This window comes from Nymphalis io, chromosome 29 (assembly GCF_905147045.1).
Source record: "Nymphalis io chromosome 29, ilAglIoxx1.1, whole genome shotgun sequence".
Taxonomy (NCBI): domain Eukaryota; kingdom Metazoa; phylum Arthropoda; class Insecta; order Lepidoptera; family Nymphalidae; genus Nymphalis; species Nymphalis io.
In genome coordinates, this window is record NC_065916.1 from 8,448,578 (window position 1) to 8,474,411 (window position 25,834).

Here is a 25,834-nt window from a genome sequence, read left to right on the forward strand (position 1 = left end):
TCGACGTGATCTCGTGAATTATGTTAAAATTTGTAATAATATTTCGTGACGTGATTGAACGTATGAAACAAACATTTTTTTTCGTTTTCAGATATATATATGCGGCCCTGAAAAGGGCCTTTTTGATAATTATATTTTGCAAATACTACTACTACGTATATTTATTATTATTATAAACACACGCAGTAGTATGCAATCGACGACGTCACGTAATTAAGCACGTTCTCCTCGGATCCTACGCGCCAATTGAATATCCTTGGGCATGATCGTTACACGCTTGGCGTGGATAGCGCACAGGTTCGTGTCTTCGAATAGACCGACGAGGTAAGCCTCGCTAGCTTCCTGTAACGCCATAACGGCCGAACTCTGGAAACGTAGATCCGTCTTGAAGTCTTGTGCGATCTCACGGACAAGACGCTGGAACGGCAGCTTGCGTATCAAAAGTTCCGTACTCTTCTGATAGCGACGTATTTCACGAAGAGCGACCGTACCGGGTCTGTAACGATGAGGTTTCTTCACACCTCCCGTGGCCGGAGCGCTCTTACGAGCGGCCTTGGTGGCGAGTTGCTTCCGCGGCGTCTTACCGCCGGTTGATTTTCGGGCCGTCTGTTTGGTACGAGCCATCTTCACGAGACACGAAACACGTAACACTAAACACGAAAACTAGAGAGTGGTAGTTGTAGTAGTAGTAGTAGTAGTAGTAGTAGAGTCCGCTCGAGATGAACGTCAGAGACTGAATGAAAATTTACGGGCCGGGTGTCTCCTTTTATACCGGTAACTACTACGCGCAGTACGGTGTGCTCGTATGGAGGTGCAGCGATAATGACGTATCGCTATCTCTTTCTCTAAGCTACGATGTCCCTCTCGTACGTTCACGCTTACCGACCTACCATGATGATGATTATTATAATAAATAAACGAATATAATAATAATTACATATATATATATAAAATATAAAAAGAGTTTAAAATATATATGTCTATCTATCAAAGATAATAAATAAATGAATATGGGCGGGGTGATATACGAGTATGTTTGTGGTTGTGGTGTTGTTGTTGTTGTTGATGGTGTCGGTGACGTGACGTAACGTGACGACTGAATCGTTTGAAACTGTATATGTTATATATGTTCATCGAAACTCTTTGTGGCCCTGAAAAGGGCCTTTTTTTCTCAATAAATCGTAGCGTAATCGTCATGCGAATGCACATCGAAAACGACGATCGAAACGACGGCGGCGGCGGAGGAGGAGGAGGAGGAGGCGGCGTATAATATGAGCCATCTTGTCGATCTACTATGATGTGAAGCGATGGACACACACACACACAAACACACACACACAAACGCGCGCGCGAACTTCGTCGTCCGTCGAACCGTCGAAAGTGGCGACTACTTCGTTTACTTAGAGCTCGTGTACTTCGTTACGGCCTTAGTGCCTTCGCTCACGGCGTGCTTGGCGAGCTCGCCGGGTAGAAGCAGCCTCACCGACGTCTGTACCTCCCTCGATGTGATCGTCGATCGCTTGTTGTAGTGAGCGAGACGAGAAGCCTCGGCGGCGATGCGCTCGAAGATGTCGTTCACGAACGAGTTCATGATCGACATGGCCTTACTCGAGATACCGGTGTCGGGATGAACCTGTTTCAGTACTTTGTAAATGTAGATGGCGTAGCTCTCCTTCCTCTTATGCTTCTTCTTCTTCTTATCCGATTTGGAGATATTCTTCTGAGCTTTGCCCGATTTCTTGGCGGCCTTTCCGCTAGTCTTGGGCGGCATGATGATGACGATGATTATAAAAATTCACAGTTCTGATAATAAACAACAGTATATATGTATATATATACACGTGCGCACCGCACGGAAGCGCAAGAGAATATGCGATGAAACATTCGAGCGATTTTTATTTTAAGCACATCGCGCTCTCTCGTACGGTGTGCCGTATAGACGCAGAACGTTATCGACCAATAGGAAACGAGCACAGTGCGGGGTGCCGGAGAGGGGAAAAGGTTATTCGGTTCTTATACTAAACGAAATACTCCATCCTCCCTTCACAACGACACCGCCACAAACACCCCCGCCCCCTCCCCCCTCGACCTCGACACCCTCTATCGTCCGTCGTTCCGTTCCGATCTCGATACGAATCGTTTATTCTTATTATAGTTTACCTATTGATATAATAATAATAATAATAATATTAATAATTCAAATGATTAATACGTTCGATTATTACTCTTATTATTATTATTTTAATTAAAACTAATAAGGGAGACTATATATTATATACATCTTCTTCGATATAACGAGAACGTCTAGTACTAAGTTAATATATATATATATATATTATAAATCTAAGATACGTCAGGACGTCGAAATCGTTTATGAAACCTCATTTTAATTTTGCACATACGATATATTTTGTGGCCCTGAAAAGGGCCTTTTTGTAAATGATCATGATTGGACGATGTCGTTCGTACGTCCGTCGTCCGTACGTCGTATCACGCACGATACACGTGGTGGTGGTGGTGGTGGTCGTGGTGGTATATGATTATATAGTTTCATCATAATCATCATCATCATCATCGAATCGATGAAAAGACGACGACGAAGACGGACAGAGACGGAGACGACGACGGCGGCGTCGTCGTCGTCGTCCTCGAGATCGTCTAACGAACGATTGTCGCGCACAGCCACCGTCAGTTTATGCCTTCTTCTCGGTCTTCTTGGGCAGCAGAACGGCTTGGATGTTGGGGAGGACGCCGCCTTGTGCGATCGTCACGCCCGAGAGTAACTTGTTCAGCTCCTCGTCGTTACGGATCGCCAACTGAAGATGTCTCGGTATAATCCTAGTCTTCTTGTTGTCGCGGGCAGCGTTGCCGGCCAACTCGAGAACTTCGGCGGCGAGGTATTCCATGACGGCCGCGAGGTATACCGGTGCACCGGCACCGACGCGCTCCGCGTAGTTACCCTTCCTCAGCAGTCTGTGTATACGTCCGACGGGAAACTGAAGACCGGCACGGTTGGAACGTGACTTTGCCTTCCCCTTGACTTTGCCTCCTTTACCGCGACCGGACATGTCGACAGAGATAGGTTTTTATTAAAATGTATAACGAACGAAACGCGGATCGATACGCGTGCGTACGGCTCGCCTGTGCGGTGAATAATGACTTCGTATCGTATTTTTTTTTTTTTTTTTTTTTTTTCCTGAGTGAATGTGTGCTGTTGGCCCTATTGGCCTTTACAGCGTCACCGGGCGTTGGGGCGAGTACTAGACTCCGCCTTGAATTTCGAGCCGTCTCGGGCTCTACATGACGTCCATCCTGAGGATGTCTCCTACGAGATCGCACCTCGGCTCAGGACGTAGTCGGAGGGGAGGGAAGCGCTTCTGTACGAAGCACCATACTAGATCACGACCGATTTCGTGATGTCGCAAATCTGGGACCTCGTTTCCGCCGGCGGAAACGGTGTAAGAGTGTCTTGTGTAGTGTTTTCCCTACGAAGGGAGCGTTTGCGACAGTTATGCTGTCGTCATTGTCATCGAGGACGTGCATTGGACGCCTGAGTCTGTGCGGGAGGTTACCTCTGAGGGAGGTATATGAGCAGGCCTGTGCTATCAGCGGATTGCCGTGTCGCTTAGCTCTCTCAAAATACGCCGTAGAGAGCATTTTGAGATACTTAGCGATCGAATCGATTTTTAGGTCCTTGTGAAGGTCAACGTTACGTATGTACCATGGCGAGTTGGTAGCGATACGGAGAAAGCGATTTTGAATCATCTGCAGACGTTTGATCTGACACGGTGAGCAGTGGGCAAAGACAGGGCTCGCATAGGTCATTATGGGACGTATGAAGGTTTTGTACAATGTCGTCTTATTTCTAAGGGACAATTTACTCCTCCCACATAGCATCACATACAGTCTTCCTAGTACGAACGCTGCCCTGTTACGTACCCTTTTGATGTGGGACTGGAAATTGAGTCTCCTATCGAGTGTGACTCCTAAGTATTTAACTTCGGATTTCCACGGGATAGGTTGGTCGAACAGGGTTATGTTTCCCGGGTTGGCCATATGATTTCTAATATATATAGGATTGCGGGTGAAGTGTACTGCTACACTTTTATCCGGATTAACTTCGATTCTCCACTTCCGGAACCAATCGCCTAGTGCGTTGGCCGCGGATTGGAGACGCTTTGTCATGACTGCCGTCGAAGGCGTGGTTGTATATAAGGCGGTATCGTCCGCGAAGAGGGCTAGGTTAACCCTTTGGGTTGGGTTTGGAATATCATTCGTGAATAACGAATAGAGTATCGGGGATAGTGCGGAGCCTTGAGGGACTCCTGCCCTGATGGGGCGAGGTGATGACAAGGTGCCTTCAACTCTGTAGCGGAAAGTACGATTCGTCAAGTAGTCTCGTATGATGAGAACGAGTCTGTCTGGCAATCCGAGAGTGTATAGTTTATATAATAAACCATTGTGCCAGACTTTGTCGAATGCTTTCGCTACATCGAAGAATAGGGCACCCGTCGAGGTGGTTCTACCGATGGCGAAACCCTTAAGTATGTCTTCCGTTAGGCGGTGGACCTGATTGACGCACGAGTGCCCGGCTCTAAAGCCGAACTGCTCGTTAATTTGAATCTGATTGGCCTCTACGTGGGCTTTGATTCTTGCGAGAATAACTCTCTCGTAGACCTTTCCGAGCGTGTTGAGGAGGCTAATGGGTCGATAGCTCGTGGGTTGATTCCTGGGTTTCCCTGGTTTAGGGATTCCTATGACTATGGCTTCTTTCCATTGGTCTGGAAAGGAGCATCCTGCCAGAAGGGCGTTGAATATTAGCACGAGAAGTGCTATTAGTTGTTGCGGGAGGCGCTTAATGGCTTTATTACTAATCCGGTCCGCACCGGGCGATTTTTTGACTAGTAATTTCTTGACTATCGATTCGATCTCCTCGACTGATGTCGGTGACAACGGTTCGTCCGTTGGTGGCACAGAGCTGATATTATCTATTAAAGTGTCGACCTTTAAGAGGTGTTCCGGGTCTACCGCTTGGTTGCTCGGTGAGCATTGCGTTTCTAAGCTATCGGCTAAGCACTCGGCCTTATCCAAGTCGTCTGTTGCGGGCGGGAGATTCGGGCGTAACAAAGGAGGCATGTTCGCGGCTCGTTCGCCTTTGAGGGATCTCGGCATCGTCCAGAACGCTGTGTGCGATGGTTTGATTTCCCCTAGGCGAGTACCGTAATTATCATCACGGAATTCGCTGAAACGGGCTTTGACGTCCCTCTGAAGGGCCCAGAGTTTCCTCCGGTTTTCTGGTGATGGAAACGCGTCATGAGCTCGTGTGGCGGCGTTTTTCCGAGTGATAAGATCTTTTAAGTCTTCAGGGAGCTCCCAACGCTCGTTAGGGCGAATTTCGACCTCCCTGGAGCACATGTCTATTTTGTCGCGTATGTGGGTCGTGAGTTTAATCGCGGCCGCTTTTGCAACGTCTACTGTGTCAATTCTGTCTGGGATATCTTTTAGTGGCTGAGAATCTAAGGACTGGACTTGCTGTGTGAATTTATGCCAGTCGATAATCGTTTTAATAGGACGGTTAAGTGGATCATCCGGCCCTAGCTCTACTAAGACTGGGCGGTGATCTGAGTCTAACTCGGATAGTGCTTCGATTGAACGTAACTGCAAGGTCACGCCTTTCAATAACACTATGTCGAGTACGTCTGGTTTATCTCTGCGGTTCTCCGAGAGTGGGAACCGAGTGGGTGTCGTAGGAGCAATGACGGCAAAATTGTGCGACATATGGTGAGACAAACGATCTAATGTTTTACCTCTAGCATTTGTTTGGAGTGAATTCCAGTTGGGGTGTTTGCTGTTTAGGTCGCCGGCTAAAATGACCGCGCTACCCATTGATAGAAGTGACTTAAGGTCATTTTCTAGAAGTTGTTTCGTCGGTGAGAGGTAAACAGAGGCTAGGATAACGGGCTGATGGCCCGTCATACTTAGCTGACAGATTGACGCTTCGATGTTGGTGAGCGGTGGGGTGTCGAGTGGCAGGCAGTGAAGTGACCTTTTATAGTAAATAACCGTACCACCTTTAGCGGAGATACGATCGTTTCTGATGATGCGGTAATTCGCGATGTTCGGATCGCGAACGTTGGGTTTGAGAAACGTCTCTTGCACTAGCATGACGTCGACGGGATGGTTGCGTAAGAAATCGCGGACTAGATCGATTTGTTGGATAAGACCGTTTGCGTTGAACGTTATGACGGTCAGGGCGCGAGGCTTTATCCTAGCGTTGGCCATTGAGCTTGGTGAGTGCGTTCATCTGAGTGAACAGCGATGCATATTTTACGAGCAGGCATACAAAGTTACCTGGGTCTGCCGAGTACTCATCCAAGAAATGTTGGATGCCATCTAAGTCAATTTTGCCGCATAACATGGCAAATTGTTTTAGGTTCGCCGTGTCCCGTTCTTGGGAACGCGGCTGTTGACTGTAGTTTGCGCGCGGCGCAAGAGGACGCGGAGGTGCCTCTGTGGTCTTACGGACCATAGGCAGAGGTTTCTCCCAAGCGCCTTTGTTGGTAGCCTGGGGGGCACGCGTGGGTGCCTGAGGGGCTCGTGTGGGTGTCTGAGGAGCACACGTGGGTGCCTGAGGGGCTTCCGTAGGTGCGGGAGCCTGAGGGGCTCTAGTGTGTGGTTGAGGAGCGGCGGTGGGCGCCTGAGGGGCTCTCCCCGGCCGTGAGGCGATCCGACTAGACCGCTTTTTCCCCTTCGGGCTGCGTTTGCGCGGCGCCTTGGGACACCCGCGATAATTCGCGGGGTGGCCCTCGGTTTTGCACAATACGCAACTCGGAGGGGCTTCAGGGACGGGAATTTTGCTCCGACCGCACTCGGCTGTTAAGTGGCCCTCTAGACACTTTACGCATCTAGGTTTGGCAAAACAATGCCGCGCGGAATGCCCGTAGAGTTGGCACCGATGGCACTGGCCAGGGGTGCCGCGGCTGCGGGGAGGTTCCAGCTTGAAGTCGGAAAGACCGCAGATCTTTTCGATATTGAATATTTTCTTACCCTCGGGGGTAAGAGGTAGTATGGCGAGCACTAGGTCGTAGCGCTCTTTAGTACGCGGGTGGTACATCCGATGTACCTCTAAGATTGGCAAGTTGGAACTCTCCAAACTTGCCTTGATCAGGCCCTCGGGGGTTTCCTTAGGTATTCCCCTGATGACCACTCGTAGTAAACGCTCGTCCTCGAGAGCGAACGTATGGAAGGCAGTGCCATCTTGCCTAAGGAACTCTGTCAGTTTCCTATGTGTTAAAGAGTCCTGAACTTGGACCCTGATTCCTTGCGCGGTATTCTTGGCGTGCGTATAGTGGATACGCTTCGCCGAGAGAATATCCGAGATGGTGGTCCACCTTGATTTGTCTTGTATGAAGACTGGCGGTGGGAGTTTCGAGCTTGTTTGCTCGTTCGTCTGATTGGCCACTCGGGGCATCGGGGGCGTGGGTGACGCGGGTTGTGGATATGCCACAATCGGTTTGCTCGGCATCACCGGGCCTCCGGCTCTGCGAGCATTTGGCGACGACAAAGTCGCCTTTGTCGGTCGCTTACGAGGAGGCGGGGCTTGAGGAGCCTTCGCCTTCCTCTTTGTTGACTTGGAGATGACGGTCTCGAAACCGTCGCTCTCCTCGTCAGTATCTCCCGTCTCAGAGCCGTCGGACGTGGATCCGCGGGACCTCCCGCTGTCACTTTCGGATTCGACCTCCATGGTCTCACCGGAGGGCAGCGGGGGGTTGGGCGAGTCCCGTCCGCGGGCTTCGGAGACGGGTCCTAGGTCTAACGTGCCCTCTATGTCGAGGGCGAAGTCGCTAAGACGCTCTACCGCGTCAATGGGAAGGTGCTGTTGGAGCAGCTTTAAGAGCTGCTCCTTAGAAAGCTTTCTGAGCGGGTCCATGGCCCGACGAGACTGAGATTGTTGCCTCCCTGCCGTTATGGCAGGGAGGGCGCTTTATTCAGGAGCTTCGTTATATATATACTGTCACTCGACTGGTACACGCACGACGTTACGTACGCCGTTCGCCGCTGCGCGCGCGAGATAGAGAAAAGAGATGGCGATATCGGATCGGACTTTGGTAGGGACGGTGTCCGGGTGCGGGGGGAGAGTTTTTAGTTTGGTTTTGCCGGTGTTGTTTTCGTTTTGAAGATTTATTTTGCTTTCCAATTTTTATTTATTTATTTATTCCTGATAAAGAAAAAAAAGATCGACAGAGATATATTATTAATATCAAACAATTACTACTACTACTACTACTACTAAAAAAAAAGATAAATCTTTATCTGATTCTATATTGTTTTGTCTATATGTATTATATTGTTTTGAAATCACTATATATATATATATATATATATATATATATATTTATTATAGCGTGTTCGACGTGATCTCGTGAATTATGTTAAAATTTGTAATAATATTTCGTGACGTGATTGAACGTATGAAACAAACATTTTTTTTCGTTTTCAGATATATATATGCGGCCCTGAAAAGGGCCTTTTTGATAATTATATTTTGCAAATACTACTACTACGTATATTTATTATTATTATAAACACACGCAGTAGTATGCAATCGACGACGTCACGTAATTAAGCACGTTCTCCTCGGATCCTACGCGCCAATTGAATATCCTTGGGCATGATCGTTACACGCTTGGCGTGGATAGCGCACAGGTTCGTGTCTTCGAATAGACCGACGAGGTAAGCCTCGCTAGCTTCCTGTTTCGCTAGCTTCCATAACGGCCGAACTCTGGAAACGTAGATCCGTCTTGAAGTCTTGTGCGATCTCACGGACAAGACGCTGGAACGGCAGCTTGCGTATCAAAAGTTCCGTACTCTTCTGATAGCGACGTATTTCACGAAGAGCGACCGTACCGGGTCTGTAACGATGAGGTTTCTTCACACCTCCCGTGGCCGGAGCGCTCTTACGAGCGGCCTTGGTGGCGAGTTGCTTCCGCGGCGCCTTACCGCCGGTTGATTTTCGGGCCGTCTGTTTGGTACGAGCCATCTTCACGAGACACGAAACACGTAACACTAAACACGAAAACTAGAGAGTGGTAGTTGTAGTAGTAGTAGCAGCAGCAGCAGCAGTAGTAGTAGAGTCCGCTCGAGATGAACGTCAGAGACTGAATGAAAATTTACGGGCCGGGTGTCTCCTTTTATACCGGTAACTACTACGCGCAGTACGGTGTGCTCGTATGGAGGTGCAGCGATAATGACGTATCGCTATCTCTTTCTCTAAGCTACGATGTCCCTCTCGTACGTTCACGCTTACCGACCTACCATGATGATGATTATTATAATAAATAAACGAATATAATAATAATTACATATATATATATAAAATATAAAAAGAGTTTAAAATATATATGTCTATCTATCAAAGATAATAAATAAATGAATATGGGCGGGGTGATATACGAGTATGTTTGTGGTTGTGGTGTTGTTGTTGTTGTTGGTGGTGGTGTCGGTGACGTGACGTAACGTGACGACTGAATCGTTTGAAACTGTATATGTTATATATGTTCATCGAAACTCTTTGTGGCCCTGAAAAGGGCCTTTTTTTCTCAATAAATCGTAGCGTAATCGTCATGCGAATGCACATCGAAAACGACGATCGAAACGACGGCGGCGGCGGAGGAGGAGGAGGAGGAGGAGGAGGCGGCGTATAATATGAGCCATCTTGTCGATCTACTATGATGTGAAGCGATGGACACACACACACACAAACACACACACACAAACGCGCGCGCGAACTTCGTCGTCCGTCGAACCGTCGAAAGTGGCGACTACTTCGTTTACTTAGAGCTCGTGTACTTCGTTACGGCCTTAGTGCCTTCGCTCACGGCGTGCTTGGCGAGCTCGCCCGGTAGAAGCAGCCTCACCGACGTCTGTACCTCCCTCGATGTGATCGTCGATCGCTTGTTGTAGTGAGCGAGACGAGAAGCCTCGGCGGCGCTGCGCTCGAAGATGTCGTTCACGAACGAGTTCATGATCGACATGGCCTTACTCGAGATACCGGTGTCGGGATGAACCTGTTTCAGTACTTTGTAAATGTAGATGGCGTAGCTCTCCTTCCTCTTATGCTTCTTCTTCTTCTTATCCGATTTGGAGATATTCTTCTGAGCTTTGCCCGATTTCTTGGCGGCCTTTCCGCTAGTCTTGGGCGGCATGATGATGACGATGATTATAAAAATTCACAGTTCTGATAATAAACAACAGTATATATGTATATATATACACGTGCGCACCGCACGGAAGCGCAAGAGAATATGCGATGAAACATTCGAGCGATTTTTATTTTAAGCACATCGCGCTCTCTCGTACGGTGTGCCGTATAGACGCAGAACGTTATCGACCAATAGGAAACGAGCACAGTGCGGGGTGCCGGAGAGGGGAAAAGGTTATTCGGTTCTTATACTAAACGAAATACTCCATCCTCCCTTCACAACGACACCGCCACAAACACCCCCGCCCCCTCCCCCCTCGACCTCGACACCCTCTATCGTCCGTCGTTCCGTTCCGATCTCGATACGAATCGTTTATTCTTATTATAGTTTACCTATTGATATAATAATAATAATAATAATATTAATAATTCAAATGATTAATACGTTCGATTATTACTCTTATTATTATTATTTTAATTAAAACTAATAAGGGAGACTATATATTATATACATCTACATTATATACATCTTCTTCGATATAACGAGAACGTCTAGTACTAAGTTAATATATATATATTATAAATCTAAGATATGTCGGGACGTCGAAATCGTTTATGAAACCTCATTTTAATTTTGCACATACGATATATTTTGTGGCCCTGAAAAGGGCCTTTTTGTAAATGATCATGATTGGACGATGTCGTTCGTACGTCCGTCGTCCGTACGTCGTATCACGCACGATACACGTGGTGGTGGTGGTGGTGGTCGTGGTGGTATATGATTATATAGTTTCATCATAATCATCATCATCATCATCGAATCGATGAAAAGACGACGACGAAGACGGACAGAGAGGGAGACGACGACGGCGGCGTCGTCGTCGTCGTCATCGAGATCGTCTAACGAACGATTGTCGCGCACAGCCACCGTCAGTTTATGCCTTCTTCTCGGTCTTCTTGGGCAGCAGAACGGCTTGGATGTTGGGGAGGACGCCGCCTTGTGCGATCGTCACGCCCGAGAGTAACTTGTTCAGCTCCTCGTCGTTACGGATCGCCAACTGAAGATGTCTCGGTATAATCCTAGTCTTCTTGTTGTCGCGGGCAGCGTTGCCGGCCAACTCGAGAACTTCGGCGGCGAGGTATTCCATGACGGCCGCGAGGTATACCGGTGCACCGGCACCGACGCGCTCCGCGTAGTTACCCTTCCTCAGCAGTCTGTGTATACGTCCGACGGGAAACTGAAGACCGGCACGGTTGGAACGTGACTTTGCCTTCCCCTTGACTTTGCCTCCTTTACCGCGACCGGACATGTCGACAGAGATAGTTTTTATTAAAATGTATAACGAACGAAACGCGGATCGATACGCGTGCGTACGGCTCGCCTGTGCGGTGAATAATGACTTCGTATCGTATTTTTTTTTTTTTTTTTTTTTTTTTTTTCCTGAGTGAATGTGTGCTGTTGGCCCTATTGGCCTTTACAGCGTCACCGGGCGTTGGGGCGAGTACTAGACTCCGCCTTGAATTTCGAGCCGTCTCGGGCTCTACATGACGTCCATCCTGAGGATGTCTCCTACGAGATCGCACCTCGGCTCAGGACGTAGTCGGAGGGGAGGGAAGCGCTTCTGTACGAAGCACCATACTAGATCACGACCGATTTCGTGATGTCGCAAATCTGGGACCTCGTTTCCGCCGGCGGAAACGGTGTAAGAGTGTCTTGTGTAGTGTTTTCCCTACGAAGGGAGCGTTTGCGACAGTTATGCTGTCGTCATTGTCATCGAGGACGTGCATTGGACGCCTGAGTCTGTGCGGGAGGTTACCTCTGAGGGAGGTATATGAGCAGGCCTGTGCTATCAGCGGATTGCCGTGTCGCTTAGCTCTCTCAAAATACGCCGTAGAGAGCATTTTGAGATACTTAGCGATCGAATCGATTTTGAGGTCCTTGTGAAGGTCAACGTTACGTATGTACCATGGCGAGTTGGTAGCGATACGGAGAAAGCGATTTTGAATCATCTGCAGACGTTTGATCTGACACGGTGAGCAGTGGGCAAAGACAGGGCTCGCATAGGTCATTATGGGACGTATGAAGGTTTTGTACAATGTCGTCTTATTTCTAAGGGACATTTTACTCCTCCCACATAGCATCACATACAGTCTTCCTAGTACGAACGCTGCCCTGTTACGTACCCTTTTGATGTGGGACTGGAAATTGAGTCTCCTATCGAGTGTGACTCCTAAGTATTTAACTTCGGATTTCCACGGGATAGGTTGGTCGAACAGGGTTATGTTTCCCGGGTTGGCCATATGATTTCTAATATATATAGGATTGCGGGTGAAGTGTACTGCTACACTTTTATCCGGATTAACTTCGATTCTCCACTTCCGGAACCAATCGCCTAGTGCGTTGGCCGCGGATTGGAGACGCTTTGTCATGACTGCCGTCGAAGGCGTGGTTGTATATAAGGCGGTATCGTCCGCGAAGAGGGCTAGGTTAACCCTTTGGGTTGGGTTTGGAATATCATTCGTGAATAACGAATAGAGTATCGGGGATAGTGCGGAGCCTTGAGGGACTCCTGCCCTGATGGGGCGAGGTGATGACAAGGTGCCTTCAACTCTGTAGCGGAAAGTACGATTCGTCAAGTAGTCTCGTATGATGAGAACGAGTCTGTCTGGCAATCCGAGAGTGTATAGTTTATATAATAAACCATTGTGCCAGACTTTGTCGAATGCTTTCGCTACATCGAAGAATAGGGCACCCGTCGAGGTGGTTCTACCGATGGCGAAACCCTTAAGTATGTCTTCCGTTAGGCGGTGGACCTGATTGACGCACGAGTGCCCGGCTCTAAAGCCGAACTGCTCGTTAATTTGAATCTGATTGGCCTCTACGTGGGCTTTGATTCTTGCGAGAATAACTCTCTCGTAGACCTTTCCGAGCGTGTTGAGGAGGCTAATGGGTCGATAGCTCGTGGGTTGATTCCTGGGTTTCCCTGGTTTAGGGATTCCTATGACTATGGCTTCTTTCCATTGGTCTGGAAAGGAGCATCCTGCCAGAAGGGCGTTGAATATTAGCACGAGAAGTGCTATTAGTTGTTGCGGGAGGCGCTTAATGGCTTTATTACTAATCCGGTCCGCACCGGGCGATTTTTTGACTAGTAATTTCTTGACTATCGATTCGATCTCCTCGACTGATGTCGGTGACAACGGTTCGTCCGTTGGTGGCACAGAGCTGATATTATCTATTAAAGTGTCGACCTTTAAGAGGTGTTCCGGGTCTACCGCTTGGTTGCTCGGTGAGCATTGCGTTTCTAAGCTATCGGCTAAGCACTCGGCCTTATCCAAGTCGTCTGTTGCGGGCGGGAGATTCGGGCGTAACAAAGGAGGCATGTTCGCGGCTCGTTCGCCTTTGAGGGATCTCGGCATCGTCCAGAACGCTGTGTGCGATGGTTTGATTTCCCCTAGGCGAGTACCGTAATTATCATCACGGAATTCGCTGAAACGGGCTTTGACGTCCCTCTGAAGGGCCCAGAGTTTCCTCCGGTTTTCTGGTGATGGAAACGCGTCATGAGCTCGTGTGGCGGCGTTTTTCCGAGTGATAAGATCTTTTAAGTCTTCAGGGAGCTCCCAACGCTCGTTAGGGCGAATTTCGACCTCCCTGGAGCACATGTCTATTTTGTCGCGTATGTGGGTCGTGAGTTTAATCGCGGCCGCTTTTGCAACGTCTACTGTGTCAATTCTGTCTGGGATATCTTTTAGTGGCTGAGAATCTAAGGACTGGACTTGCTGTGTGAATTTATGCCAGTCGATAATCGTTTTAATAGGACGGTTAAGTGGATCATCCGGCCCTAGCTCTACTAAGACTGGGCGGTGATCTGAGTCTAATTCGGATAGTGCTTCGATTGAACGTAACTGCAAGGTCACACCTTTCAATAACACTATGTCGAGTACGTCTGGTTTATCTCTGCGGTTCTCCGAGAGTGGGAACCGAGTGGGTGTCGTAGGAGCAATGACGGCAAAATTGTGCGACATATGGTGAGACAAACGATCTAATGTTTTACCTCTAGCATTTGTTTGGAGTGAATTCCAGTTGGGGTGTTTGCTGTTTAGGTCGCCGGCTAAAATGACCGCGCTACCCATTGATAGAAGTGACTTAAGGTCATTTTCTAGGAGTTGTTTCGTCGGTGAGAGGTAAACAGAGGCTAGGATAACGGGCTGATGGCCCGTCATACTTAGCTGACAGATTGACGCTTCGATGTTGGTGAGCGGTGGGGTGTCGAGTGGCAGGCAGTGAAGTGACCTTTTATAGTAAATAACCGTACCACCTTTAGCGGAGATACGATCGTTTCTGATGATGCGGTAATTCGCGATGTTCGGATCGCGAACGTTGGGTTTGAGAAACGTCTCTTGCACTAGCATGACGTCGACGGGATGGTTGCGTAAGAAATCGCGGACTAGATCGATTTGTTGGATAAGACCGTTTGCGTTGAACGTTATGACGGTCAGGGCGCGAGGCTTTATCCTAGCGTTGGCCATTGAGCTTGGTGAGTGCATTCATCTGAGTGAACAGCGATGCATATTTTACGAGCAGGCATACAAAGTTACCTGGGTCTGCCGAGTACTCATCTAAGAAATGTTGGATGCCATCTAAGTCAATTTTGCCACATAACATGGCAAATTGTTTTAGGTTCGCCGTGTCCCGTTCTTGGGAACGCGGCTGTTTACTGTAGTTTGCGCGCGGCGCAAGAGGACGCGGAGGTGCCTCTGTGGTCTTACGGACCATAGGCAGAGGTTTCTCCCAAGCGCCTTTGTTGGTAGCCTGGGGGGCACGCGTGGGTGCCTGAGGGGCTCGTGTGGGTGTCTGAGGAGCACACGTGGGTGCCTGAGGGGCTTCCGTAGGTGCGGGAGCCTGAGGGGCTTTAGTGTGTGGTTGAGAAGCGGCGGTGGGCGCCTGAGGGGCTCTCCCCGGCCGTGAGGCGATCCGACTAGACCGCTTTTTCCCCTTCGGGCTGCGTTTGCGCGGCGCTTCGTATCGTATTTGTCGAACGCCTTTATATACTCGGAACGGCGTCGCGTCTATCTGCACGGACGTATCGAGGTGACTTTTGACTGAGCGATGATCGCGGAGCGTTCGATTTTTATTTTTATTTTTTTTTTTTTTTCATTCGCGAATTTACTGTAAACTGCGCGTATAATAATAATTTATTAATAATGATTATTAATACTGTAAACTGCGCGTATAATAATAATTTATTAATTAATAATAATGTTTATTTGTATCGTCGTTCGTTACGTTACGTTACGTTACGTTACGTTATAAATTCGGGCAGTCGGGCGGGGGAGATGGTTCCGGTGATCGAGTGAGTGCGAATTCGTGGTGGTGGTGGTGGTGGTGGTGGTTGTGGTGGTGTTCGTCGTCGATGGAATGGAATGGAAAAACGAATGATTATTTGAAATAATAATAAAGCGAAATATTATATTAAAGTGTAAGAGAAAGGAAGAGAGAAGGTAGGGCTAGAGCGGTATCGTGAATATTATCATTATAATATTTAAAGAATAGTGTAGTTTGTGTTGTTCGTATGTAAATATTAATATGTTTAGTTATTTAATATAATTTTCCTTATCTATCTTATATCAACCTTTCGTACGTAGTACACGATGGTGATCTATAAATGTATATGTATATAGAGAGGGATAGGAGGGTATATCGTATCGTGTCGTGTCGTTCGAAACTTTTTTTTTTTTTTTTTCTTCTTCTTCTTTCTTTCTTTCGATTCTTAAGAAATTTGTGTTAGCCCTGAAAAGGGCTTTTTATCGTGCGATTTACGCGCCGCACACGCTTGCATCGTCATCATCACAGTCGTCGTCGTCGTCGTCGTCGTCGTCGTCGTCGTCGTGGGACGGGACAAATGTATGTTGTCGATGTTGTTGTTGTTGTTGTTGTTGTTGTTGTTGTTGTTGATAACACTTTTGAACGATGTCGTCGTCATTATCACCGCGGCGGCTGCTGGCGGGGGACTTACTTTTTAGCGGCGGCCGCTTTCTTAGCCGCCGGTTTCGACTTCGGTGCAGCGGCGGCTGCCTTCTTCGGTTTCGGTGCTTTAGGTTTCTTGGTCGGCGGCTTCGCACCCTTCTTCGCCTTCGACGCGGCACCCTTCGCCTTCGAAGGAGCGGCGGCCGCGGCGGCCTTCTTGGCGGCGGCGGCGGCCGGTTTCTTTTTAGCCGCTGCCGCTTTTTTGTCCTTAATCGTAGCCTTCGCCTTAGATTTGGACGGCGAAGACGCCGCCGTGCCGGACGAAGCACCGCCGGCGGCCGCTTTCTTGCCCGCGGCGCCGCCGCCCTTGCCGCCGCCGACCGGAGCGGACGTGGCCTTCTTCGATTTACCCGAAGCCGCCGAGGACGCGGCCTTGCCGCCGCCTCCGCCGCCACCGCTGCCGCCGGACCCGCTTCCCGCTCCGGAGCCCGCGGGTTTCTTCGAAGCCGACGTTTTCGATTCCAGCTTGAACAAACCCGATGCGCCCTTGCCCTTGGTCTGTATGAGCGCGCCCGATTCTACGGCGCTCTTCAGATACTTTCTGATGAAGGGAGCCAATTTTTCCGAATCGACTTTGTATTGAGCCGCGATGTATTTCTTGATCGCCTGAAGCGAAGAACCGCTACGTTCCTTCAACTCTTTGATGGCGCTGTTCACCATTTCCGACGTTTCATCAATGGTCCTCCTGGCTGGCCTAGGCCAGTCTGGGTACGGGCCTCGGGGTTGCCCCCCCTACCCGGGATGGTCCTCCCCGACGGTTCGACCGTCGTGTCGATTCTTTTAGGCCCATAGGGCCAGGGTCGTTGTGACCCAGTGGCTATCTTTCTTCAGTGGTAATGTTGTTCACTGGTTATGTCGTCCTACCGCGTCTCCAGATCGTCGTCTTCCTCTTCACCGATGCCTGCATCGGCGCTGATGGTCGGCGACAATAGGAGCTCACGAGGTAACGGACGCCCCTCAGGTGGTCTGGCATGAAGTGGTGCTATACCGTGGAGGTGTACGCTCGCACTGCTATCTGCCTTAGCAAATAGCGAGCGAGCGAGCTTGCGGACGAACTCCTCCACGGTGGGCGTCCTGGTGTCTCTATGGATGACATCATTTCTGACGTACCTCGGAGCTCCTACAATCAAGCGTAGGCATCGGTTCTGTTGGATCTGAATCCTCCGCTTCTGGTACGCTGAGCAGAGTGCGTACCAGGCGGGGGCCGCATACGTCAGGCGCGAGCGGACGTAGGCACCGTAGACCCTCAGTCTGGTCTTTAATGGAAGCCGCGACGTGAAGAGGGCGTGCAGCTTAGACCGGGCAGCCGCGGCATGACTCACCACCTTGTTAACGGTGGGTATCATGCGCAGCCTGCGGTCCAAGTGACACCCCAGGTAGCAGACTGAGGTCTGCCATCCCACGTCCTGGCCTCGAAGGGTGAGCCGACGCATCGGCTTGTCAGCACCGACAAGCAGAGCGGCCGTCTTATCGACGTTGACAGCCATCCTCCACTTGTCTAGCCAATCCGGTATCAGATCCAACACTCGTTGCATCTTGTTTATTGCGACGATCTGGTGGTAGGACGACGAAAAGAATGCGCTGTCGTCCGCGTACAGGGCCAGCATCACATCCTCTTCACCCTCACGCAGATGGTCGCGGAGGGTAGGGATGTCGTCCGTGTACACCGCGTATAGACGCGGTGACAGGCAGCTACCCCGGGGTACTCCGGCTCGAATGGGGCGCGGCTGAGAGTCCGCGCCTTCCACCGAGACATAGAAGCTTCGGCCTTCCAAAAACGACGCCACTACTCGCACATACGCGAGAGGCGCCGAGGTGTTCAAGAGCTTAGCCAGGAGTCCGGCATGCCACACCCGGTCGAAGGCCTTCTCCATGTCGAGAAAGACCCCGACGGTGGGATGCCCTCTGTTTCGCTCACTGGCTAAGTGGCTAAGAACTCTCGCCAGCTGGAGCGTCGTTGAATGGTCGCTGCGGAATCCGAACTGCTCCTCGCGCAGGGGCAGGTGAGGCGCGAGTCTCCGCAGCAACAGACGCTCGAACAGCTTGGCGATGTGCGAGAGTAGCGTGATAGGCCGATAGCTTGCCGGGAAGCGACGATCCTTCCCGGGTTTAGGGAGGGCGATAACCTTCCCTCTCTTCCACGCCTCGGGGAAGTGTCCGGTCCGGAGTATCCCGTTAAAAGCACTCGCGAGCGCTACGAGGCAGTTGTTGGGTAGCTGCATCAACGCGGCGTTGGTAATTCCGTCGGGGCCTGGCGCCTTCCTCTTCGGTAATAGGAAGACGGCCTTCCGCAGCTCGGACAGAGAGATATAATCGTCTCCCTGGAGCGGCGGGATTGGGGCCGACAGGAATACCTCCACTTGCCTCTGGATCGCCGCGTGATGATGGACGACATCGATCCTTGATAAGTCCGGTGGATTGGGGGTGAATTGACCCTCCAAATGTTCCGCCAGGATCTCTGCTCTGTCGCTGGCGGAATATCTTCTGTTACCCGCTCGATCTAGGAGCGGGTAAACAGGCGAGTCATGTCCGGTAAGCTGTTTGCAGAGGTGGTACAACGTAGTGTCGTGCTCGGATGCTCGATCGATGGTGGCCTCCCAGTAGTCATCCTCGAGAGCCACGAGCGCACGCGACACTTCCTCTGCAATCCTATTGAGGTCACGCTTCACCCTCGGGCAGCGCGTTCGCGCCCACAGTCGGCGAAGAACTCGTTTCTTCCTCAGCTTCACTCGGAGCGAGCTCGGCAGCTGGTCCTGACGACTTCTTGGTGTGCTTCCTTGAGAGGTGGCTGCTTCTTTGGCTTTCTGGATCGCCTCAGAAATTTTAGAAGCAGCTCCTTCCACATCTTCAGTCGTCGCGATCGGGACCGTGAGCTCAAACTCCGAGAGCTCTGAGGAGTAGCGCCCCCAGTCGACCCGCAAACGAGGGGAGCGGGGCACTGTAAAGTCGCGCTGGAGGGCGATTGTGACCACAATCGGCAGGTGCTGTGTGTTGAGGTCGTAATTCACCTCAACATCGATGGGTGCGTCTAGTCGGTGGTGCAGCACGATGTCCAGGACGTCCGGCTGGTACGAAGGGTTAGTCGGTATGTGGGTCGGCGCTCCTGGACCCAACACACCGTAACCCTGTCGTTCGCTATCCTCAAGCAGGTGCCTACCCGCCTGGGTGATGACGCGCGAGCCCCAAGCGTGGTGCTTCGCGTTCAGATCACCCACGATCAGTGTAGGCATCGGCGAGTCGATAAGCGATTGGACATCGGTGCTGCAGAAAACCTGTCCGGGTGGCTTGTAGGCGGCATACAGCAGCAGCTCCGTCTCACCAGCATGCACACGCACCCCCTGCGTACGTAGGCTCACAAAAGGTGCATGTGCAAGTTCTTCGTGTATGATATCCCTCCTCACCAGGGCTGCAGTCCCTCTGAATGGGCAGCCCCGGGGAGAGACTTCATCTCGTCGATACACGAAGAAATTCGGTATTCGGAGCTCGATCTCAGCCGAGAGCTTCGTTTCGCCCAGGAGGATTACGTGAATATCCTGCGACTGGGCGAGTAAGGTCAGCTCCCGGATATGGCCACGTATGCCACCTGGGTTCCAATATAATATTCTCAGCTGGAATTGAGCTTCGCAAGAGCGGCTATTCCAGCTGAGATGGCAGGTATTATGTCCTGGCCCTGTGTATAGGCGACCAGGATTGCCGTCAGTGCCTCCATGAAGACCCGGACGATGATGGTGGTGTCCAGGCCTTTCGCACTGGCCGAGGTAGTCATCTGCGCAGGGGGAGGCACTTCTTGCCTCACCACCGGACGCGTGGCGGCAGCCGGAGCGGACTTTGGCTCCGTCGCTGCCTTCCTGGGCTGCGGCGTCGATGCCGCCGCAGGCTCAGTCCTGGGAGGCCTAGCTGCCCTCTTCCTTCTCTTCTTTCTGCTAGGCACCTTTATAGGCTGGTCCCTGGCCGTCGGCTGGTTGGCTGGAGGCGCCAAAGTTGTTGGGGGCGCAAGCTTGGCTCGCACCTCCGTGGCTTTCTTCGCAGGGGGTGGCTGCTTCGTTCGCTGGTCGACTACTATCGTCGCTTTAGGTTCTGCGACGATAGGGCGACCGACCACCTGCTTAGGTGCTACCGGGGGGACACGCTCCCTGTCCCCCTTTGGCTGTGCTCTCGGTCCGTTCGGGTGAGGGGCGGGCACGTTAATACCCCTCCTTCGTGCTTCTTTCTTAAAGACCGGGCACCTCCGGTCCTTTGCTGTATGCGCCTTAGCGCAGTTTGCGCACGTCGGTGGTTCCGAAAGAGGTCTCGGGCAGTCCCGTGCCAGGTGTTCGCCGGCGCAGCGAACACACTTTTGTTGCCTATGGCAATTGGCCGAGGAGTGGCCAAATGCCTGGCAGCGGTGACATTGAGGCGGGCTCTTCGCGCCTCTCCAGGCTTCAATCAGCAGGCCGGGCATGCACAGGAGCTCAGTAGTCTTGTATAGTGACCTGAGCTCCTGCTCCTTCAGGTGCACCAGCTGGACGAAATAGGTGCACCCATGTCGACCTCTTCCGCCTGGGATCGCCTTCGCGCTCTGCGCAGGGAACCCTAAACTGCGCAGGGCGGCGATCACCTCTTCCGGGGGTGTGTCGAGTGGTAGCCCCCTAATGGCCACCTTGGTTGGCAGTTCCGCGGCTGGGCTATAGCAGAACCAGGATATAGTCTTATCCTGGTTCATAGCCTCAGTCAGATGGCGCTGGATGACCCGAAATTCCTCCGCGGATCCGGGCAAGAAGCGCACTCCCTTTCCCAAAGGGCGTGCGTTCGGGGCGTGTCCTAGCTTGTTTTTAAGCACCTCGAAGTGCCTCGTCCAGTTCGGTAGGCGTTCCGCCGTGATCGGCGGGTAGCTAGAACGAGGCGTCGCTCTTGGGGCTGGTACCGGTGCAGGGGCTCGACTCCTGGGCGACGCTGGAGCGGCAGCGGCCGCCGCATAGGTGACCCCTGACGGCCCCGGTTGCGGTGAAGTGGGACGGGAGGCTGTCCTCTCCTCGACCGTCGATGGCAGTGCCGCGTAGCTCGTCGAGTCACGCGGCCAGGTGTCTTGCGACCCCCCCTCCATTGGGGAGGGGGATCGCGGCGTAATTCTTTTGGCCGTCCTTTTTCGCTTGCTTCGCCCGTTGTAGGCGATGCCGCGCGCGATGAGGATGCCGAATCCTGCGGCGATCCGTACGGCGGTGATGCAGTGGAAACATCGGTCTTGGGGCGCTTGTCCTCCCCTTCCATTGACTCCGGCGAAGAGTCCGGTCTCGGGCGCTTGGCTCCTTCCGCGCCTGCTGTAGACTCAGCTACAGTGGCGGCGAAGTCTGCTTCAGCAGCCCGGTGGACGTCCTCTCCACCGGTTCCCTGCGAAGAAACCCAAGGCGTCCGCGGTCGCCGCCGCCGGCGGTGGCGCCGCCGCCGCCAAGAAACCGAAAGCGAAACCTACTCACCCTAAAACGTCGGAAATGGTGAACAGCGCCATCAAAGAGTTGAAGGAACGTAGCGGTTCTTCGCTTCAGGCGATCAAGAAATACATCGCGGCTCAATACAAAGTCGATTCGGAAAAATTGGCTCCCTTCATCAGAAAGTATCTGAAGAGCGCCGTAGAATCGGGCGCGCTCATACAGACCAAGGGCAAGGGCGCATCGGGTTTGTTCAAGCTGGAATCGAAAACGTCGGCTTCGAAGAAACCCGCGGGCTCCGGAGCGGGAAGCGGGTCCGGCGGCAGCGGTGGCGGCGGAGGCGGCGGCAAGGCCGCGTCCTCGGCGGCTTCGGGTAAATCGAAGAAGGCCACGTCCGCTCCGGTCGGCGGCGGCAAGGGCGGCGGCGCCGCGGGCAAGAAAGCGGCCGCCGGCGGTGCTTCGTCCGGCACGGCGGCGTCTTCGCCGTCCAAATCTAAGGCGAAGGCTACGATTAAGGACAAAAAAGCGGCAGCGGCTAAAAAGAAACCGGCCGCCGCCGCCGCCAAGAAGGCCGCCGCGGCCGCCGCTCCTTCGAAGGCGAAGGGTGCCGCGTCGAAGGCGAAGAAGGGTGCGAAGCCGCCGACCAAGAAACCTAAAGCACCGAAACCGAAGAAGGCAGCCGCCGCTGCACCGAAGTCGAAACCGGCGGCTAAGAAAGCGGCCGCCGCTAAAAAGTAAGTCCCCCGCCAGCAGCCGCCGCGGTGATAATGACGACGACATCGTTCAAAAGTGTTATCAACAACAACAACAACAACAACAACAACAACAACAACAACAACATCGACAACATACATTTGTCCCGTCCCACGACGACGACGACGACGACGACGACGACGACGACGACGACTGTGATGATGACGATGCAAGCGTGTGCGGCGCGTAAATCGCACGATAAAAAGCCCTTTTCAGGGCTAACACAAATTTCTTAAGAATCGAAAGAAAGAAAGAAGAAGAAGAAAAAAAAAAAAAAAAAGTTTCGAACGACACGACACGATACGATATACCCTCCTATCCCTCTCTATATACATATACATTTATAGATCACCATCGTGTACTACGTACGAAAGGTTGATATAAGATAGATAAGGAAAATTATATTAAATAACTAAACATATTAATATTTACATACGAACAACACAAACTACACTATTCTTTAAATATTATAATGATAATATTCACGATACCGCTCTAGCCCTACCTTCTCTCTTCCTTTCTCTTACACTTTAATATAATATTTCACTTTATTATTATTTCAAATAATCATTCGTTTTTCCATTCCATTCCATCGACGACGAACACCACCACAACCACCACCACCACCACCACCACCACGAATTCGCACTCACTCGATCACCGGAACCATCTCCCCCGCCCGACTGCCCGAATTTATAACGTAACGTAACGTAACGTAACGTAACGAACGACGATACAAATAAACATTATTATTAATTAATAAATTATTATTATACGCGCAGTTTACAGTATTAATAATCATTATTAATAAATTATTATTATACGCGCAGTTTACAGTAAATTCGCGAATGAAAAAAAAAAAAAAATAAAAATAAAAATCGAACGCTCCGCGATCATCGCTCAGTCAAAAGTCACCTCGATACGTCCGTGCAGATAGACGCGACGCCGTTCCGAGTATATAAAGGCGTTCGACAAATACGATACGAAGTCATTATTCACCGCACAGGCGAGCCGTACGCACGCGTATCGATCCGCGTTTCGTTCGTTATACATTTTAATAAAAACTATCTCTGTCGACATGTCCGGTCGCGGTAAAGGAGGCAAAGTCAAGGGGAAGGCAAAGTCACGTTCCAACCGTGCCGGTCTTCAGTTTCCCGTCGGACGTATACACAGACTGCTGAGGAAGGGTAACTACGCGGAGCGCGTCGGTGCCGGTGCACCGGTATACCTCGCGGCCGTCATGGAATACCTCGCCGCCGAAGTTCTCGAGTTGGCCGGCAACGCTGCCCGCGACAACAAGAAGACTAGGATTATACCGAGACATCTTCAGTTGGCGATCCGTAACGACGAGGAGCTTAACAAGTTACTCTCGGGCGTGACGATCGCACAAGGCGGCGTCCTCCCCAACATCCAAGCCGTTCTGCTGCCCAAGAAGACCGAGAAGAAGGCATAAACTGACGGTGGCTGTGCGCGACAATCGTTCGTTAGACGATCTCGATGACGACGACGACGACGCCGCCGTCGTCGTCTCCGTCTCTGTCCGTCTTCGTCGTCGTCTTTTCATCGATTCGATGATGATGATGATGATTATGATGAAACTATATAATCATATACCACCACGACCACCACCACCACCACCACGTGTATCGTGCGTGATACGACGTACGGACGACGGACGTACGAACGACATCGTCCAATCATGATCATTTACAAAAAGGCCCTTTTCAGGGCCACAAAATATATCGTATGTGCAAAATTAAAATGAGGTTTCATAAACGATTTCGACGTCCCGACATATCTTAGATTTATAATATATATATATTAACTTAGTACTAGACGTTCTCGTTATATCGAAGAAGATGTATATAATGTAGATGTATATAATATATAGTCTCCCTTATTAGTTTTAATTAAAATAATAATAATAAGAGTAATAATCGAACGTATTAATCATTTGAATTATTAATATTATTATTATTATTATTATATCAATAGGTAAACTATAATAAGAATAAACGATTCGTATCGAGATCGGAACGGAACGACGGACGATAGAGGGTGTCGAGGTCGAGGGGGGAGGGGGCGGGGGTGTTTGTGGCGGTGTCGTTGTGAAGGGAGGATGGAGTATTTCGATTAGTATAAGAACCGAATAACCTTTTCCCCTCTCCGGCACCCCGCACTGTGCTCGTTTCCTATTGGTCGATAACGTTCTGCGTCTATACGGCACACCGTACGAGAGAGCGCGATGTGCTTAAAATAAAAATCGCTCGAATGTTTCATCGCATATTCTCTTGCGCTTCCGTGCGGTGCGCACGTGTATATATATACATATATACTGTTGTTTATTATCAGAACTGTGAATTTTTATAATCATCGTCATCATCATGCCGCCCAAGACTAGCGGAAAGGCCGCCAAGAAATCGGGCAAAGCTCAGAAGAATATCTCCAAATCGGATAAGAAGAAGAAGAAGCATAAGAGGAAGGAGAGCTACGCCATCTACATTTACAAAGTACTGAAACAGGTTCATCCCGACACCGGTATCTCGAGTAAGGCCATGTCGATCATGAACTCGTTCGTGAACGACATCTTCGAGCGCATCGCCGCCGAGGCTTCTCGTCTCGCTCACTACAACAAGCGATCGACGATCACATCGAGGGAGGTACAGACGTCGGTGAGGCTGCTTCTACCGGGCGAGCTCGCCAAGCACGCCGTGAGCGAAGGCACTAAGGCCGTAACGAAGTACACGAGCTCTAAGTAAACGAAGTAGTCGCCACTTTCGACGGTTCGACGGACGACGAAGTTCGCGCGCGCGTTTGTGTGTGTGTGTTTGTGTGTGTGTGTGTCCATCGCTTCACATCATAGTAGATCGACAAGATGGCTCATATTATACGCCGCCTCCTCCTCCTCCTCCTCCGCCGCCGCCGTCGTTTCGATCGTCGTTTTCGATGTGCATTCGCATGACGATTACGCTACGATTTATTGAGAAAAAAAGGCCCTTTTCAGGGCCACAAAGAGTTTCGATGAACATATATAACATATACAGTTTCAAACGATTCAGTCGTCACGTTACGTCACGTCACCGACACCACCACCAACAACAACAACAACACCACAACCACAAACATACTCGTATATCACCCCGCCCATATTCATTTATTTATTATCTTTGATAGATAGACATATATATTTTAAACTCTTTTTATATTTTATATATATATATATGTAATTATTATTATATTCGTTTATTTATTATAATAATCATCATCATGGTAGGTCGGTAAGCGTGAACGTACGAGAGGGACATCGTAGCTTAGAGAAAGAGATAGCGATACGTCATTATCGCTGCACCTCCATACGAGCACACCGTACTGCGCGTAGTAGTTACCGGTATAAAAGGAGACACCCGGTCCGTAAATTTTCATTCAGTCTCTGACGTTCATCTCGAGCGG

The 25,834-nt window shown here is 50.5% G+C and overlaps 9 protein-coding genes and 1 pseudogene across 9 annotated transcripts; 3 read left to right on the forward strand and 7 right to left on the reverse strand.

Annotated features, from left to right (window-relative positions):
• On the reverse strand, window positions 1-674 carry LOC126779736 (histone H3-like). The gene has a single exon (XM_050503879.1). It carries the CDS (start codon window positions 622-624, stop codon window positions 214-216), a length of 411 nt encoding a protein of 136 aa, XP_050359836.1. The 5' UTR covers window positions 625-674; the 3' UTR covers window positions 1-213.
• Window positions 675-1,142: 468 nt separating this feature from the next.
• LOC126779753 (histone H2B) lies at window positions 1,143-2,007 on the reverse strand. Its single transcript, XM_050503895.1, has one exon. It carries the CDS (start codon window positions 1,769-1,771, stop codon window positions 1,397-1,399), a length of 375 nt encoding a protein of 124 aa, XP_050359852.1. The 5' UTR covers window positions 1,772-2,007; the 3' UTR covers window positions 1,143-1,396.
• Window positions 2,008-2,670: 663 nt separating this feature from the next.
• Window positions 2,671-3,068, reverse strand: LOC126779748 (histone H2A). The gene has a single exon (XM_050503891.1). The coding sequence runs from the start codon at window positions 3,066-3,068 to the stop codon at window positions 2,694-2,696; it is 375 nt and encodes a 124-aa protein (XP_050359848.1). The 3' UTR covers window positions 2,671-2,693.
• Window positions 3,069-8,409: 5,341 nt separating this feature from the next.
• Window positions 8,410-9,093, reverse strand: LOC126779734 (histone H3-like; annotated as a pseudogene).
• Window positions 9,094-9,570: 477 nt separating this feature from the next.
• Window positions 9,571-10,444, reverse strand: LOC126779758 (histone H2B-like). Its single transcript, XM_050503901.1, has one exon. The coding sequence runs from the start codon at window positions 10,203-10,205 to the stop codon at window positions 9,831-9,833; it is 375 nt and encodes a 124-aa protein (XP_050359858.1). The 5' UTR covers window positions 10,206-10,444; the 3' UTR covers window positions 9,571-9,830.
• A 663-nt stretch (window positions 10,445-11,107) lies between these two features.
• On the reverse strand, window positions 11,108-11,587 carry LOC126779756 (histone H2A). Its single transcript, XM_050503899.1, has one exon. It carries the CDS (start codon window positions 11,509-11,511, stop codon window positions 11,137-11,139), a length of 375 nt encoding a protein of 124 aa, XP_050359856.1. The 5' UTR covers window positions 11,512-11,587; the 3' UTR covers window positions 11,108-11,136.
• Window positions 11,588-15,941: 4,354 nt separating this feature from the next.
• On the reverse strand, window positions 15,942-17,016 carry LOC126779431 (late histone H1-like). Its single transcript, XM_050503346.1, has 2 exons — window positions 16,991-17,016; window positions 15,942-16,908 (listed from the first exon to the last, which is right to left on the reverse strand). Exons 1-2 carry the CDS (start codon window positions 17,014-17,016, stop codon window positions 16,212-16,214), a joined length of 723 nt encoding a protein of 240 aa, XP_050359303.1. The 3' UTR covers window positions 15,942-16,211.
• A 4,360-nt stretch (window positions 17,017-21,376) lies between these two features.
• Window positions 21,377-25,821, forward strand: LOC126779432 (late histone H1-like). The gene is made up of 3 exons (XM_050503347.1): window positions 21,377-21,424; window positions 21,530-22,365; window positions 25,659-25,821. Exons 1-3 carry the CDS (start codon window positions 21,377-21,379, stop codon window positions 25,816-25,818), a joined length of 1,044 nt encoding a protein of 347 aa, XP_050359304.1. The 3' UTR covers window positions 25,819-25,821.
• LOC126779745 (histone H2A) lies at window positions 23,274-23,860 on the forward strand. The gene has a single exon (XM_050503888.1). It carries the CDS (start codon window positions 23,463-23,465, stop codon window positions 23,835-23,837), a length of 375 nt encoding a protein of 124 aa, XP_050359845.1. The 5' UTR covers window positions 23,274-23,462; the 3' UTR covers window positions 23,838-23,860.
• Window positions 24,545-25,397, forward strand: LOC126779755 (histone H2B). Its single transcript, XM_050503898.1, has one exon. It carries the CDS (start codon window positions 24,769-24,771, stop codon window positions 25,141-25,143), a length of 375 nt encoding a protein of 124 aa, XP_050359855.1. The 5' UTR covers window positions 24,545-24,768; the 3' UTR covers window positions 25,144-25,397.
• Window positions 25,822-25,834: the final 13 nt, after the last annotated feature.

Bases quoted from the DNA above. Each gene is read 5' to 3' on its own strand.
- LOC126779748 (XM_050503891.1), bottom strand. From the start codon at position 3,068: ATGTCCGGTCGCGGTAAAGGAGGCAAAGTCAAGGGGAAGGCAAAGTCA.
- LOC126779756 (XM_050503899.1), bottom strand. From the start codon at position 11,511: ATGTCCGGTCGCGGTAAAGGAGGCAAAGTCAAGGGGAAGGCAAAGTCA.
- LOC126779758 (XM_050503901.1), bottom strand. From the start codon at position 10,205: ATGCCGCCCAAGACTAGCGGAAAGGCCGCCAAGAAATCGGGCAAAGCT.
- LOC126779432 (XM_050503347.1), top strand. From the start codon at position 21,377: ATGCCGCGCGCGATGAGGATGCCGAATCCTGCGGCGATCCGTACGGCG. The intron at 21,425-21,529 runs GTGATGCAGTGG...CGCCTGCTGTAG, and splicing joins CTGCGGCGATCCGTACGGCG to ACTCAGCTACAGTGGCGGCG. The intron at 22,366-25,658 runs GTAAGTCCCCCG...TCATCATGGTAG, and splicing joins AAAGCGGCCGCCGCTAAAAA to GTCGGTAAGCGTGAACGTAC.
- LOC126779736 (XM_050503879.1), bottom strand. From the start codon at position 624: ATGGCTCGTACCAAACAGACGGCCCGAAAATCAACCGGCGGTAAGACG.
- LOC126779745 (XM_050503888.1), top strand. From the start codon at position 23,463: ATGTCCGGTCGCGGTAAAGGAGGCAAAGTCAAGGGGAAGGCAAAGTCA.
- LOC126779431 (XM_050503346.1), bottom strand. From the start codon at position 17,016: ATGGGCCTAAAAGAATCGACACGACG. The intron at 16,909-16,990 runs GTCGAACCGTCG...GCCAGCCAGGAG, and splicing joins CTAAAAGAATCGACACGACG to GACCATTGATGAAACGTCGG.
- LOC126779755 (XM_050503898.1), top strand. From the start codon at position 24,769: ATGCCGCCCAAGACTAGCGGAAAGGCCGCCAAGAAATCGGGCAAAGCT.
- LOC126779753 (XM_050503895.1), bottom strand. From the start codon at position 1,771: ATGCCGCCCAAGACTAGCGGAAAGGCCGCCAAGAAATCGGGCAAAGCT.